This window comes from Lemur catta, chromosome 15 (assembly GCF_020740605.2).
Source record: "Lemur catta isolate mLemCat1 chromosome 15, mLemCat1.pri, whole genome shotgun sequence".
Lineage (NCBI taxonomy): Eukaryota > Metazoa > Chordata > Mammalia > Primates > Lemuridae > Lemur > Lemur catta.
The window spans coordinates 47,666,066-47,679,715 of NC_059142.1; the positions used below are offsets into that span (position 1 = coordinate 47,666,066).

Here is a 13,650-nt window from a genome sequence, read left to right on the forward strand (position 1 = left end):
CCCCTCTTCTTCTTCCTCCTCCTCAGCATACTCAACATGAAGACAATGAGGATGAAGACTTTTATGATGATCTACTTCCACTTAACGAATAGTAAATATATTGTCCCTTCCTTATGATTTTATTAATAACATTTTATTTTCTGTATCTCACTTTATTATATGTAATAATACAATATATAATACACATAGCATACAAAATATGTGTTAATTGACTGTATATGTTATTAGTAAGGCTACCAATTAATAGTAGGCTATGAGAAGTTAAATTTTGGGGAAGTCAAAAGCTACATATGGATTTTTTATTGCACAGGGGATCAGTGCCTCTAACCCCTGCATTTTTCCAGGGTCAACTGTATTTGTATTTCAGTTTTATTTCTCTATTATATATTCCATTGAATGTAGGTACCCTGATTGCAGAAATTTTGTTTTGTTCATGGTTGTATCTCAAGCACAGTGTCTGGAACATAGGAAAATATAATAAATATGAATGAATTAATGAATATTGGGAAAGGCATAGAATAAGGAGGATTTCTATTTTTACTCACTAAATAATCAGAGATGCATATTGAGAGTTCAGTTTATGCAAAACATTTTGTTAAATGGTATTGTAATTACTGTAGTTATAGGAATAAAAGGGAAAGAAGATAATTCCTATTGAGCACTTAAATGAGCACTTACTATTTATCAAGTACTTTGATGAGCAATTTACTAGCACTATGATAGTTAATGCTCTTTTAAAATCTCAATCCTAGGCCGGGCGCAGTGGCTAACACTTGTAATCCTAGCACTCTGGGAGGCTGAGGCCGGAGGATTGCTTGAGCTCAGCAGTTCGGGACCAGCCTGAGCAATAGCAAGACTCTGTCTCTACTAAAAATGGAAAAAAAAAAATCTCAATCCTAAAACACTATAAAGTACTACTACTATTACACTATTTTCTGAAGTTTAAATAACAGAACCTCAAAAAACCGAAACTAACTTCTCCAATTTATTATAGCTATTAAATACCAGACCAAGGATTCAAAACTGGGACTATCTGACTCCAGACTCCAAACTTAACTACCATACTTTTCCAGGAAGATATTGTATAAGTCAACTATCCATACATCAAGTCAATGTATAATGTGTTGGAGACCAAGAACTTATACCTGTTAAATAGATGTTTCTAAAAGCATAAATTAATGTATAAATAGACCATGTTTATGAACTGGAAGATTCACTTTTGTAAAGATACCATTTCTCAGCCGGGCACGGTGGCTCACGCCTGTAATTCTAGCACTCTGGGAGGCCAAGGTGGGCAGATCGTTTGAGCTCAGGAAGTTTGAGACCAGCCTGAGCAAGAGCGAGACCCCATCTCTACTAAAAAAATAGAAAGAAATTAGCTAGACAACTAAAAATATTTAGAAAAATTAGCTGGGCATGGTGGCGCATGCCTGTAGTCCCCGCTACTCAGGAAGTTGAGGCAGAAGGATTGCTTGAGCCCAGGACTTTGAGGTTGCTGTGAGCTAGGCTGATGCCATGGCTCTAGCTGGGGCAACAGAGTGAGACTTTGTCTCAAAAAAAAAAAAAAAAAGATACCATTTCTCCCCCAAAGTAATCTATAGACTCAATGCAATCACAATTAATATCCTTTCTTGTGGAATTTGACAAGCAGATTCTAAAATGTACATGAAAATGCAAAGAATCAAAAATGGCTAAGATGCCTTACAGAATAAAAACAAAGTGGGAAGTTTGGCTCTCTCAGATAAAGCTACCATAATTGAGACAGTATGTATTGATGTGGGAATAGACAAATAGATCAATGGAAGAGAACAGAAAGGCCAGAAAAAGTCTTGATTTACAACAAAGATAGCATTACAAAGCAGTGAAATAATAATGTGAACAAGTGGATATTTAAATATACACATGTTTAAAAAGCATATAAAATCACTTAAACTTGTATCCTCCACAAGCACAAAAAAATGTTTTGAAGGAAAAATTTTCTGAAGGGAATATAAACTGAAATAATCTCAGGGTTTCATCAGTTTATTTTATTAACCTTGTATGTATCTCAGAATCTCCTCAAAGATTTACTGGCCATAGCTTTTATAATTATAAAAGGTATTGCTTGAAAAAATATAGTCATATATCTTCAGTTTTATAGAAAAAAAGTTAGATTCTTTAAATTTAACAATGCAACTAAAGAATTTATCTTTGACCATCCTATTTCTTTTGTCTTTATTCCATTTATTTTTATCATCTAGTAAGATATAGTAACACTACCCCATCTATCTTGTCTCACTCATTAAAAAAATAAAAAGAATCTTCCATTAACCATTCCTTCTGACAAGCAATGATAGCAACAACAATGCATGTTAAGGAGTAAACACTTCCTATTTCTACTTCCCCATTCTATATTTACTCTTGCATCTGCTATAAACTGGATTCTACATTCACTGGTTTATAGAACTAAAATTTTCAAAGTTAGTTGTGGACATCACTATGTAGAGATATGGTAGAACAGATATCCCAAAGAACCATTCCTACATTGTACAATTAAATTTTGGTAGGTTAGAACAAATGTCCCTCAAATGCACTGTTAGCTTCAAGAAAAAAGTGAGGGAATTCCTCAATGACAGAAACAAAACCTGAAACCTGACTTGAACCATTAGGCAAAAACTAAATCTGAGTAGCCTGGACACAAATACCCTTTCCGGCCCATGAATCAGGAAGCTAAGATTTGGGTTCTCTTTAAGAAAATAGTAATACCTTCAATAGTAAGTAAATACCTTCAAGAAAATAAAATGAAACCTGCTTTATGGGAGTTCCTTGCAAATCTCGTATTAAGGCATGATACTCTAAGATGGTTTACAATATTAGGTGGATTCTACATTACGCTTTTTGCAGATGTAATTGAAAATCTCTTGGGAGTGAAAACATCCCCAATATATAGGGTCTTGGGGGTTCTATACTTTGAGGTCAACCAAATATGAGCTCCCCCCAAAGAATTATTAAACATACAAGGCAATAAATAAGCTACAATCAGTGTGAATAAAGAAAGAGGAAAAAAAACCTCCAACAGATTAAAGCCACCTGAAGATTTTTGACATCAGAATTATCAATAACAAATAGAAATATTGTTTTCAATGAAATGTTTAAAGAAATCAAATGTGAACTGTAGAACATGAGCAAGTAACAAAAGACTATGAAAACCAAGTAGGCATATTTGAAATAGAACCAAATAGGGTTTTGAAAACCAAAATTGAAATTTTAAGTAATTAGTCAATGAGTAAAGATAATTTAGACACAGAAGAATTTTTAAAAAAGCAAATTGGAAGAAAAGTTTGAAGTTTTACTCAGAATACAGCAAAGACAAAGACATGAAAAATTTGAACAAAATGTTAACAGATGTAGAAAATAGAATGAGAATAGCTACCACCATCTCAGTAGAATTCCAGATTCTATAGAGAGGCAATATTTGAAAAGGTATTGGCTGAGGATTTTCTTGAATTGATGACAGAAATGAATTCTAAGTAGCACAATTTATATGAAAAAAAGAAATCCACACCTAGAAATGTTGTAACAAAATTAAAAACACTGAAGTCCAAGATAGTTAAAGTAGTCAAACACAGATCCTCTACAAAGGAGGCCAATAAGACTGACAGCAGATATCTGAACAGCAAAAATGTAAGCAATGAGAATAAATTTTCAAAGTGATAAGAGATCACAATTGTCAACCAATGAATGCACTGTAGCAAAATTATATTTTAAGAATGAGAGTGGGAAAAGATAATAAAAAAATTATAAGAGTTTATAGCTAATTGACATTTTAAAAAGAATATATAAATGATGCATTTTAGGCAGCAAAAAAAAAATGACCTCAAAAGGGAGGGGAAAAAAAACGACTAAGCTCCGAGTGTGAGTAGTGAACAAACATATTGATTTAAAACATATGCAAATCTTTTAAGTTCTTAAAATAATAATGTTTATTTTGAAGATTAAAAAGAGAGAACCAAAACACTAGAGAACAGCATATAAGCAGGGTAAGCAATTATTAATAACAAAGTCTCCAAAATATAGTGTTGGAAGTAATTACCATATTATGTTTAGGCTTTGTTAAGATTAGCATGTAAAAAAATGTTTCAGGGCTGTTATGGGCTGAATTGTGTACTTACAAAATTTATATGTTTAAATTCCAATCCCCAGTACCTCAGAATGTGACTGTATTTAAAAATAGAGTCTTTAAATGGGAAATTTAGGTTAAATTATGTCATTGGGGTAGTCCCAAACCCAACATGACTACTGTCCTTGTAAGAAGAGGAGATTAGGACAAAGACACACACAGACACACACAGAGGGAAGACCGTGCAAAGATGCTGGGAGAAGATATGGCCATCTACAAAACAAGAAGAGAGGCCTCAGAAGAAATCAACCCTGGAAACAACTTGACCTTGGATTTTCAGCCTCTGGAATTGTGAGAAAATAAATTTCTGTTGTTTAAATTACCCAGTTTGTGGTACTTTATTATGGCAGTCCTAGAAAACTAATACAAAGGATAACCACCAAAGGAATAAAATACAGTTCATGACTTTCAAATCAGAAGAGTGTAAAATGTGGAATGAAAGAAAACAAACAAATGCAAACGAAAAAACGCAAGAAAGGAGAAATCACATAAGCATATCATATATATAAAGCAAAAAGTAAAACAAATAGTGTAAAAAACTTCAAGCACATCAGCAATCACAATTAATTCATTAAATTAAAAGCAGAGATTATCAGATTGAATTAAAAGACAACAAATAAAATCTAACTAATATTCGTTTTATAAGAAACACACATTAAACCATAAGGACACTGAAAGGTTGAAAGTAAACACATGGCAAAAAAAAAAAGATCAGGCAAATATTTAACAAAAGAAATATGGTATACCTATATTAATATCAGACACATCTGACTTTATGACCGAAACCATTATGAGAATATTGTTGCTATGTAATGAATCCAGACTTGAACGTACCAAATAAATCAGTCTCAAAATATATAAAGTATTCCATTTATGAGGCCTCAAAAATATATATATATATGCCAAAATTTGATTAAATTAAAAGGTGAAACTGATAAATCTACCTTTATAATGGGATGCATGAGAAAAAAAAAACCCATAAAGATTGAAGACTAATTCCAATAGTTAAGGAGACATTACCTTGTTATAACATTTGACCATCATAGCACAACTTTGATAAAACTGGTCAAGGAATTATATAAGTAGGTATCTTAAGGCTGAGATTTAGAGGCTAGGAAGCAATTTAGTAGCCTTAATGATTTCTACTGGCATATTGAATACTCCAACTGGTTGCATTTGTGATATTCTTGTCCACACTGAATCCAACTTTTGAATACTACTCACAAAGGCCAGCCAAAGTAATTATAACTGCCCCAGAGAAGTGAAACTTTGGTTCCTTTACCCTAATCCCTCCACTCTGTCCCCATAACACTGAAAGAGGAAGAGAAATCCAGAAGAAAGAAAAAAAGTCAAAGTGGAGACCTTGTTCCCTTTCTCACCACTGATCCCCAAACTAATGGCCTACTGGAAATGAAACTGGAGACAGAGTTTGATATTGCTTATGAGATGGAAGTTATAATTTGGACTTCACTGGCCTTTTTTTTTTTTAGTTATTAAAGTGAATCTTAATTAACAAAATGAGACTGTCTTAATATCAGAAATGATCATAAAGCTACGGTAACTGCTCGAGATATCAACTAGGATAGGGAAGTAGATGCAGTAGAGTATGCCTGAAGTAATAAATAAGTTACTTTATTAATAAAACTGTTCCTTGTTTGTTTATGTTATTAGTCTATATAGTCACATCTTGTGCTTGTTGCTTGCTGGTTTATTCAATAAGGAGAATTATTTAGGAGAAAGACCTCACTGAGTTGAGAGACCTTGGTTCAAGTCTGATTTTTTTCAGTTTTTCCACTCTGTGAAATGAGGGGACTGTCCCAAACAATCTAGTCTTTCAGTTGTGGCATGCCATGATTTCTATAGATTATTTTCTTCTTTCCAAAAAAACAGTGTTGTAAAAGAGAAACCTCAAAGAACAAATGGGAAATAGAAGAAATAAAATAAACAAAAAATATCTGAAACCATAAACATGGTCCAATAATTAGTAGAAGTACAAAAACAAAATATTTTTTAAACCTCCATTTTATTCTAAGGAAAGTATTTATGCTTAACTTTGCATTTTTCAAAATGAGCTTTAAGAAAATTTAATATAAATGTACATGCATACGTATAGATATAGATAGATAGATACTCACAATAAAGAAGCCAAAAGACCAAAAGCCTTTATTTTTTCTCCCCTTGCAAAAGATGAATGAAAGCACATATGTGAGGAATATAAGAGAAGCTGCACACCCAACTAGGCACACTACCTGCAAAGAATAAGAGTCAATAACAAGATTAGAGATGGTATACCATACATAGGGGCAGAGGAGGGGACAGAATCAGGTCATAAAACTTCCTAAGGCCATTTTCTAATTTTTTTGCATATGCCTTTTGTTAATGATAAAATGTTCACGAAAATGAATTTTCATTTTGATTCTATTACTATATTTGGCCTGGGGAGAAAAGTGATCACTTACCGCAACAATTGTGAGTTTCCATGGAAATTTGAATCCCAGAAATATGAAGTAGGAAACTAAATGTATTGAAAGGAGAATCAAGCAGTATAATGAAATGTCCACCAGAGCCTGTCCACACCAGTATGCTGAAGGACAGAGGCCTGAAATCCACAACGGGAATTGAGCTTTTTTCTGATAAAGAAATAGAAGGGACACAGCAGGGGGTGGGATCTTAAGTTGAAAAGGTATTGTAGTTACCAAAAATTTTAATTTTTAATAAATTTTAGAAATAGTATGTAACTGTTCAAGATATCAACTAGGATAGGGGTGAAGCCAGATTTTTTTAGTCTGTTATTCTATATAATGAACCTGAGCTTCATTAACTTTCTAGCCCAGGTTTAGGGAAACCAAACAGCTAAAACATTAATATTATCCGAAAGAATATAGCATTTTTGTGACTATAAGCACAAAAAACATCCTCCTAAGTATCTGGCATCCCAAATGGGAACGTGTAGTCATTGGTTCAATAGGAAAGTCTGAGCTATTTGAAAAGTTCATGCACCCTTTGGTTTAGATAAATGAAAATAATGGCACCATATTTTTTAAAGCCTGGTTTATAGAAGCATAGTTAAAAGTTTGGAATTGTTGTATGTCTTACATTTCATGCTTAGTTAAAAATCCAAATTCCCTTTGGAATTGTAAAATAACTGCATGAATGAAAAAGGATGATTCCCTTTAAAGCTGAGGTAATTTTACTATGTTGAGTCATTAACTTTCTGCCCTCTTTGAAATTGTGCATTTACTAGAATCCATAATGAAATCAGAATAAAGTAATATGTGTGTATTCTTATTGAAGAAGAGTCCTGTGTGTATAAAATAATACAAATCCAATTACTAAAGTCAGATAAAATCAATCGCAATCTCTCCAATCTCTCTCTCTCTCTCTCTCTCTCTCTCTCTCTCCCTCTTACCTTATAATCACTCATGCTGCTCATGCCAATATAAGGAAAAATGCAGTTTGCCACCATCAACAAAAGTATGGACCCACTTACAAAACCATTTCCCAGCATTATGTCATCCTGAAAGTTCAAAACACATCTGTAAGCTACTGAAATTGTTATAAATCACACAAACACAATTATAAGATATATTTTGGGGAAATAGTGAAAAACTCAGAGTGGAAGAGCACCCAAGATTTCAGAAGCAAAGAGAGAAGCACAGATGTTTTGTTACCCTTAATGGCAAGGTCCACTCCTAGGAATAGCATAATATCAAAAGAAATTCAAAATATTAATTTTATATGCATATTCAGTAGTCTCCCCTTATCCAGGAGGGAGGAGGGATACATTCCAAGATTCTCAGTGGATGCCTAGAACTGTGGATAGTAAGGAACCCTGTACTATGTTTTTTTGATCTGATAACCAAGACAGCTACTAAGTGACTAACAGGTGAGTAGTGTATATAGTGGAGACATGCTGAACAAAGGGATAATTCATGTCTTGGGTAAGATGAAGCAGGACAGGGCAACATTTCATCACGCTATTCAGAATGGCATGCAGTTTAAAACTTATTAATTATTTCTGGAATTTTCCATCTAATATTTTTGAACTGCAGGTAAGGGGGACTTAGAGGGCATGAGCACTTTCTCTTTCACATTTGCATCTGATAATTGTTAAACGAAGACACAGACTTTTTGGAGCTACAATCACAGTTCTCTGAAGTACTGAGCTAAGTTGTCATTTGTTCCTGTTCCCTATATCCAAGATGATAAATTATAAATAATAGCCTCTAAATCTCTAATAGTAATTGTTCTGAATCTGCACTTATGTTTAGGCATTATACCTACCTACCTTCAAGATATAATTAGAGGAGAGCAAATCTTTCCTGCCTAAATAATTTGACTTCTATAAACGTTTAAATTAAACAATATTTAAGACATTGAGGGGTCTTTCTATAAATCTAAGTTGTTTTCAAGACAGGGTGATTTATTACTATTATAAGAATGGACTAAAGAAAAGGAATGAAGAAAAGATAACCTTTTTTTTTTTGTGAATGTGGGCAGAGGGGAGAGGGCAGAAAAGAAACAGTGGGAAAGATATTCTAAAAGTATCAGTAAAAATGTGAGAACAGATAACAGGGGCTAAACAAATGCACAATCCTCAGTGTAAGGGAAGGGTAACATCTGGGTCTCCATACTCCTGGCTTCCTAGTCTCACCCCTGGGGAAGGGCTGTTAGCCACATGGTTGATCCTGTTGCCTGACATTGGATGGGCTGATGTTATTGGTCTGTTATTCTCTCTCTCATTTTCATAGGGTCCACATAAGTAGGCAAATTTTCCCTCATCTGTGCTTTCCACTCGCAGGTACTTAATTTTCTCACTTGAATTCCTGATCTTCTTTGCTCACCCAACTCTTTTCCAGATGTCCTCAACTGCATCCTGATGACTCTCAGAGTGTGTATCATCTCATCTACTCTGTACTCTCCCCTTACTTTTAAAATATTCTACAGAAAGTATCTACTGGGATGTACTCTCTGTTTCACTTAATGTACTAAGTACAAAACTAATACTGGCATCTCCTCCAAATAAACTTCCCTTTTCAACTTCCCCTTTTCTATCAGTAGCATTATGACTGGTTCAATTTCCTAAGCTAGAAAACAATGTTATCTTGGATGCATTCCTCTTTTTTACACTTCTTTTAATCTGCCATTAAAAAAACCCGACTATTCTTTAAAATTCACGTGAGTTTTTCTTTTGTCATTTCTTCTTCTTGTATCCTTGTCCAGACTCCTTTTTTGGCCTTTGGGCCCTTGACTAGCACTTGAATATGAAGACATGGTAGGAGGATCAACAGGTCCGAGCACACAGAAGATTAGAGCTAACCAATGAAAGTCATTATTGGGCAGAGTTTGAATATAGGCAGTGGAAGATCAATGAAGAAATTAAGATGGAAATCAAAAGATTCTTTGAACTGAACAACAAAGGGGACACAAGCTATCAAAATCTATGGGACATAGCAAAAGCATTCCTCAGGGGGAAATTCATAGCCTTAAATGTCTACGTCAAAATGACAGAAAGATCACCTAAATGCACATTGGGGAAGGATACCAACTGGATATCAGACTGAGACGGGGGGTGGGGGGAGGGGATGGTGTATGCCTACATGATGAGTGCGTTTTGCACCGTCTGGGGAATGGTCATGCTTGAAGGTGCTGACTCGGGGAGGTGGGGGTTGGGGGGAGGGGATGGAGGTATGACTATATGGTGAGTGCCAGGCGCACTGTCTGGAGAATGGACACACCTGAGGCTCTGACTCAGGGCGATGGACGGGACATGGACAATGTATATAACCTGAGCTTTTGTACCCCCATGAAGAGCTGAAATAAAAAAAAAAAAAAGGAAAAAAAAAAAAAGACAGAAAGATCACAAATTAACAACTTAATGTCACACCTCAAGGAACTAGAAAAGAAAGAACAAACCAACCCAAAGCCAGCAGAAGAAAATAAATAACAAATCTCAGAGCAGGACTAAAGAACTAAATGAACTGCACAACCAAAAAAAAAAAAAAAGAAAAGAAAATCCACAGAATTAATGAAACAAAAAATTGGTTCTTTAAAAAGATAAAAAAAAATCAACCAGCCTATGGCTACACTAACAGACAAAAGAAGAGAAAGGACCCAAATAAGCTCAATCAGAAATTAAAATGGTGACATTACAACTGATACTGCAGAGATACAAAACATCATCCATGAATATTATGATAGAAAACATGGAGGAAATGGACAGGTTCCTGGAAATAAACAACCTCCCAAGACTTAATCAGGAAGAAATAGAACTCCTGCACAGACCAATAACAAAAAGTGAGATCAAAATAATAATAATAGACAACCTCCCCCCCAGAAAAGCCCTGGGCCAGATGGACTCACAGCCAAATTCTATCAGATCTACAAAGAACACCTGGTACCCATAATACAGAAATTATTCCATAACATTGAGGAGGGAATCCTCCCCAACTCATTCTACAAAGCCAGTATCACCTTAATACCAAAGTCAGGAAAAGACAGAACAACAAAAAAAAAAATACAGACCAATATTCCTTATGAATATGGATGCAAAAATCCTCAATTAAATACTAGCAAACCAAATTCAACAGCACATCTAAAAAATAATCCACCAGGACCAAGTGGGCTTCATCCTAGGGATGCAACGATGGTTCAACATACATAAATCAATAAATATGATTCACCACATAAACAAAAGGAAAAACAAAGACCATATGATCATCTCAATAGATGCAGAAAAAGCACATGACAAAATTCAGCACCCTATCATGATAGAAACCCTCAACAAACTAGACATAGAAGGAACATAACTCAGAATTATAAAAGCCATATATAACAAGCCACAGCCAGCATCATACTGAATGGGGAAAAATTGAAAACATTCCCCCTAAGAACTGGAACAAGATAAGGATGCCCATTGTCACCACTTCTATTCAACATAGTGCTAGAAGTCCTGGCCAGAGCAACAGGCAAGAGAATAATATTAAGGGTATCCAAATCAGGAAACAAGGTCAAACTATCACTCTTTGCTGATGATATGATCTTATATCTAGAAAACCCCAAAGATTACATCAAGAGTCTCCTGGAATTGATAAATAAATTTAGCACAGTCTCAGGACACAAAATCAGTCTACATAAATCAGTAGCATTTCTATATACTAACAACAGTCAAGACAAAAATTAAAACAAAGACTCAATACCATTCACAATAGCTACAAAGAAAATAAAATACTTAGTAATATACTTAACCAAGGAATTGAAAGATCTCTACAAGGAGAACTATTAAACTCTAAGGAAAGAAATTACATAGGATACAAACAAATGGATAAACATATCATGCTCATGAATAGGTAGAATCAACATTGTTAAAATGTCCATACTACCCAAATTGATTTACAAATTCAATGCAATCCCCATCTAATTCCAAAGTCATACTTCACAAATCTAGAAAAAATAATTCTACACCTTGTTTGGAACCAGAAAAAAGTCTGAATAGCCAAAGCAATCTTAAGCAAAAACAACAACTCAGGAAGAATCACATTACCAGACTTCAAACTATCCTACAAGGCTATAGTAAGTAAAACATCATATGGGTACAAAAATAGAAACATAGACCAATGGAACAGAACAGAAAATCCAGATATAAAACCGTCTACATACGATCAACTGATCTTTGACAAAGCAGACAACAATGTGCACTGGGGAAAAGAAGCCCTACTCAATAAATGGTGCTGGGAGAATTGGATAGCCACATGCAGAAGAATGAAACACGACCCCTACTTTTCACCCCTCACAAAAATTAATTCAAGATGGATAAAAGACTTAGATCTTAGGCATGAAACCATAAGAATTCTAGAGAAAAATGTAGGAAAAACTCTTTTAGATATCGGCCTATGCAAAGAATTTATGACTAAGACCCCAAGGGCAATCATGGCAATAACAAAATTATTAAATAGGATTTGATTAAACTAAAAAACCTCTGCACAGCTAAAGAAATAATCAACAGAGTAAACAGACAACCTACAGAGTGAGAGAAAATATTTGCAAGCTACATATCCAATAAAGGACTAATAACCAGAATTTACAAAGAACTCAAGCAAATCAGTGAGATAAGAACAGACAACCCTATTAAAAAGTGGGCAAAAGACATGAATAGAAGCTTCTCAAAAGAAGAAAGACAAATGGCCAGTAAACATGAAAAAATGCTCAATGTCACTAGTCATTAGGGAGATGCAAATCAAAACCACAATGAGATACCACCTTAGCCCAGTTAGAATGGCATTTATTAAAAAGTCCAAAAACAATGGATACTGGCATGGATGCAGAGAGAAAGGAATGCTTATACACTGTTGATGGGACTGGAAATTAGTACAATCTCTACGGAAAACAGTACAGAGATTTCTCAAGGAACTAAAAGTAGACCTACCACTCCATCCAGCAATCCCATTATCGGGTATTTACCCAAAGGAAAAAAAAAGCTTCTCAGGAAAAAGACACCCACATTCAAATATTTATTCCAGCACAATTCACAATTGCAAAGATATGGAATCAACCCAAGTGCTCATCAATACATGAGTAGATTAATAAAATGTGGTATATGCATACCATACATACTAAACAGCCATAAAAAAAGATGAATTAATACTTTTTGCAACAATCTGGATGAAATGGAGACCATTATCCTATGTGAAGCATCTCAATAATGGAAAAACAAACACTACCTGTACTCGCTATTAAATTGGTACTATGAACACTATTTGAGTGATGGGCTCGCTCACCTTTAGCTGGGACTCAAGTATTACAAAAGCGATCCATGTAACCTAAAACATTAGTACCCTCTTAATATTTTGAAATAAAAAAAAAGAATAAGTAATAGATAACATGTCTTGAATGTTTACTCTCCCCCTAATAAGAATGTAAGCTTCACAGTGGTGGGATTTTTGTCTATTCTATTTACATAGTATCCACAGCACCTAGGAGTATCAGGACACAGGTGTATCAGGACATTATTTGTTGAATGAATGAAAAATTATATGCCAGGTTGTATTTCAGGTGCTCAGTAAATTCATTTAATCTTCACATTAATTCAATAAACTAGGTACTATCATATTCCCCATTTTATAGATGAAGACACAAAGGCAAGGAGTAGCTAAGAAACTTTCTAAATGGCAGATACAAGATTCGAACTCAGGTGGTGGCTCTAGAACCCTCGGCCATTATCCCTCTGCCATACTGCCTCTTATGTAAGTCAGTATTATACTCACATCAGGAAACACATTTCTCTCTGTTTGAATAAGGTCCGTAAAGTTAAAAAGTCCAAGAAGGGCATTGCTAACAATTCCCATAAGAACAGGAAAACAATTCATTTTCTTGGTATTACATGCAACTGAAAAGCTGTAATCCTTTAAAAAAAAGTACACAAATATAAGTTCTAAATTCTTACAGTAAATATATTTATTGTACATTCTGTATATTACCAGAGTAGAATTAGG

General features: G+C 34.5%; 1 protein-coding gene across 1 annotated transcript in view; it reads right to left on the minus strand.

Moving 5' to 3' along the window:
* The window catches only part of ABCA10 (ATP binding cassette subfamily A member 10), a 69,281-nt gene that overhangs the window by 22,033 nt on the left and 33,598 nt on the right, over positions 1–13,650 (minus strand). The window contains exons 21-24 of the mRNA XM_045569522.1: positions 13,423–13,560; positions 7,569–7,676; positions 6,619–6,789; positions 6,295–6,408 (exon numbers count right to left, since the gene is read on the minus strand). Coding sequence (XP_045425478.1) covers positions 6,295–6,408; positions 6,619–6,789; positions 7,569–7,676; positions 13,423–13,560 — 531 coding nt within the window. The remainder of the gene's footprint in view (positions 1–6,294; positions 6,409–6,618; positions 6,790–7,568; positions 7,677–13,422; positions 13,561–13,650) is intronic.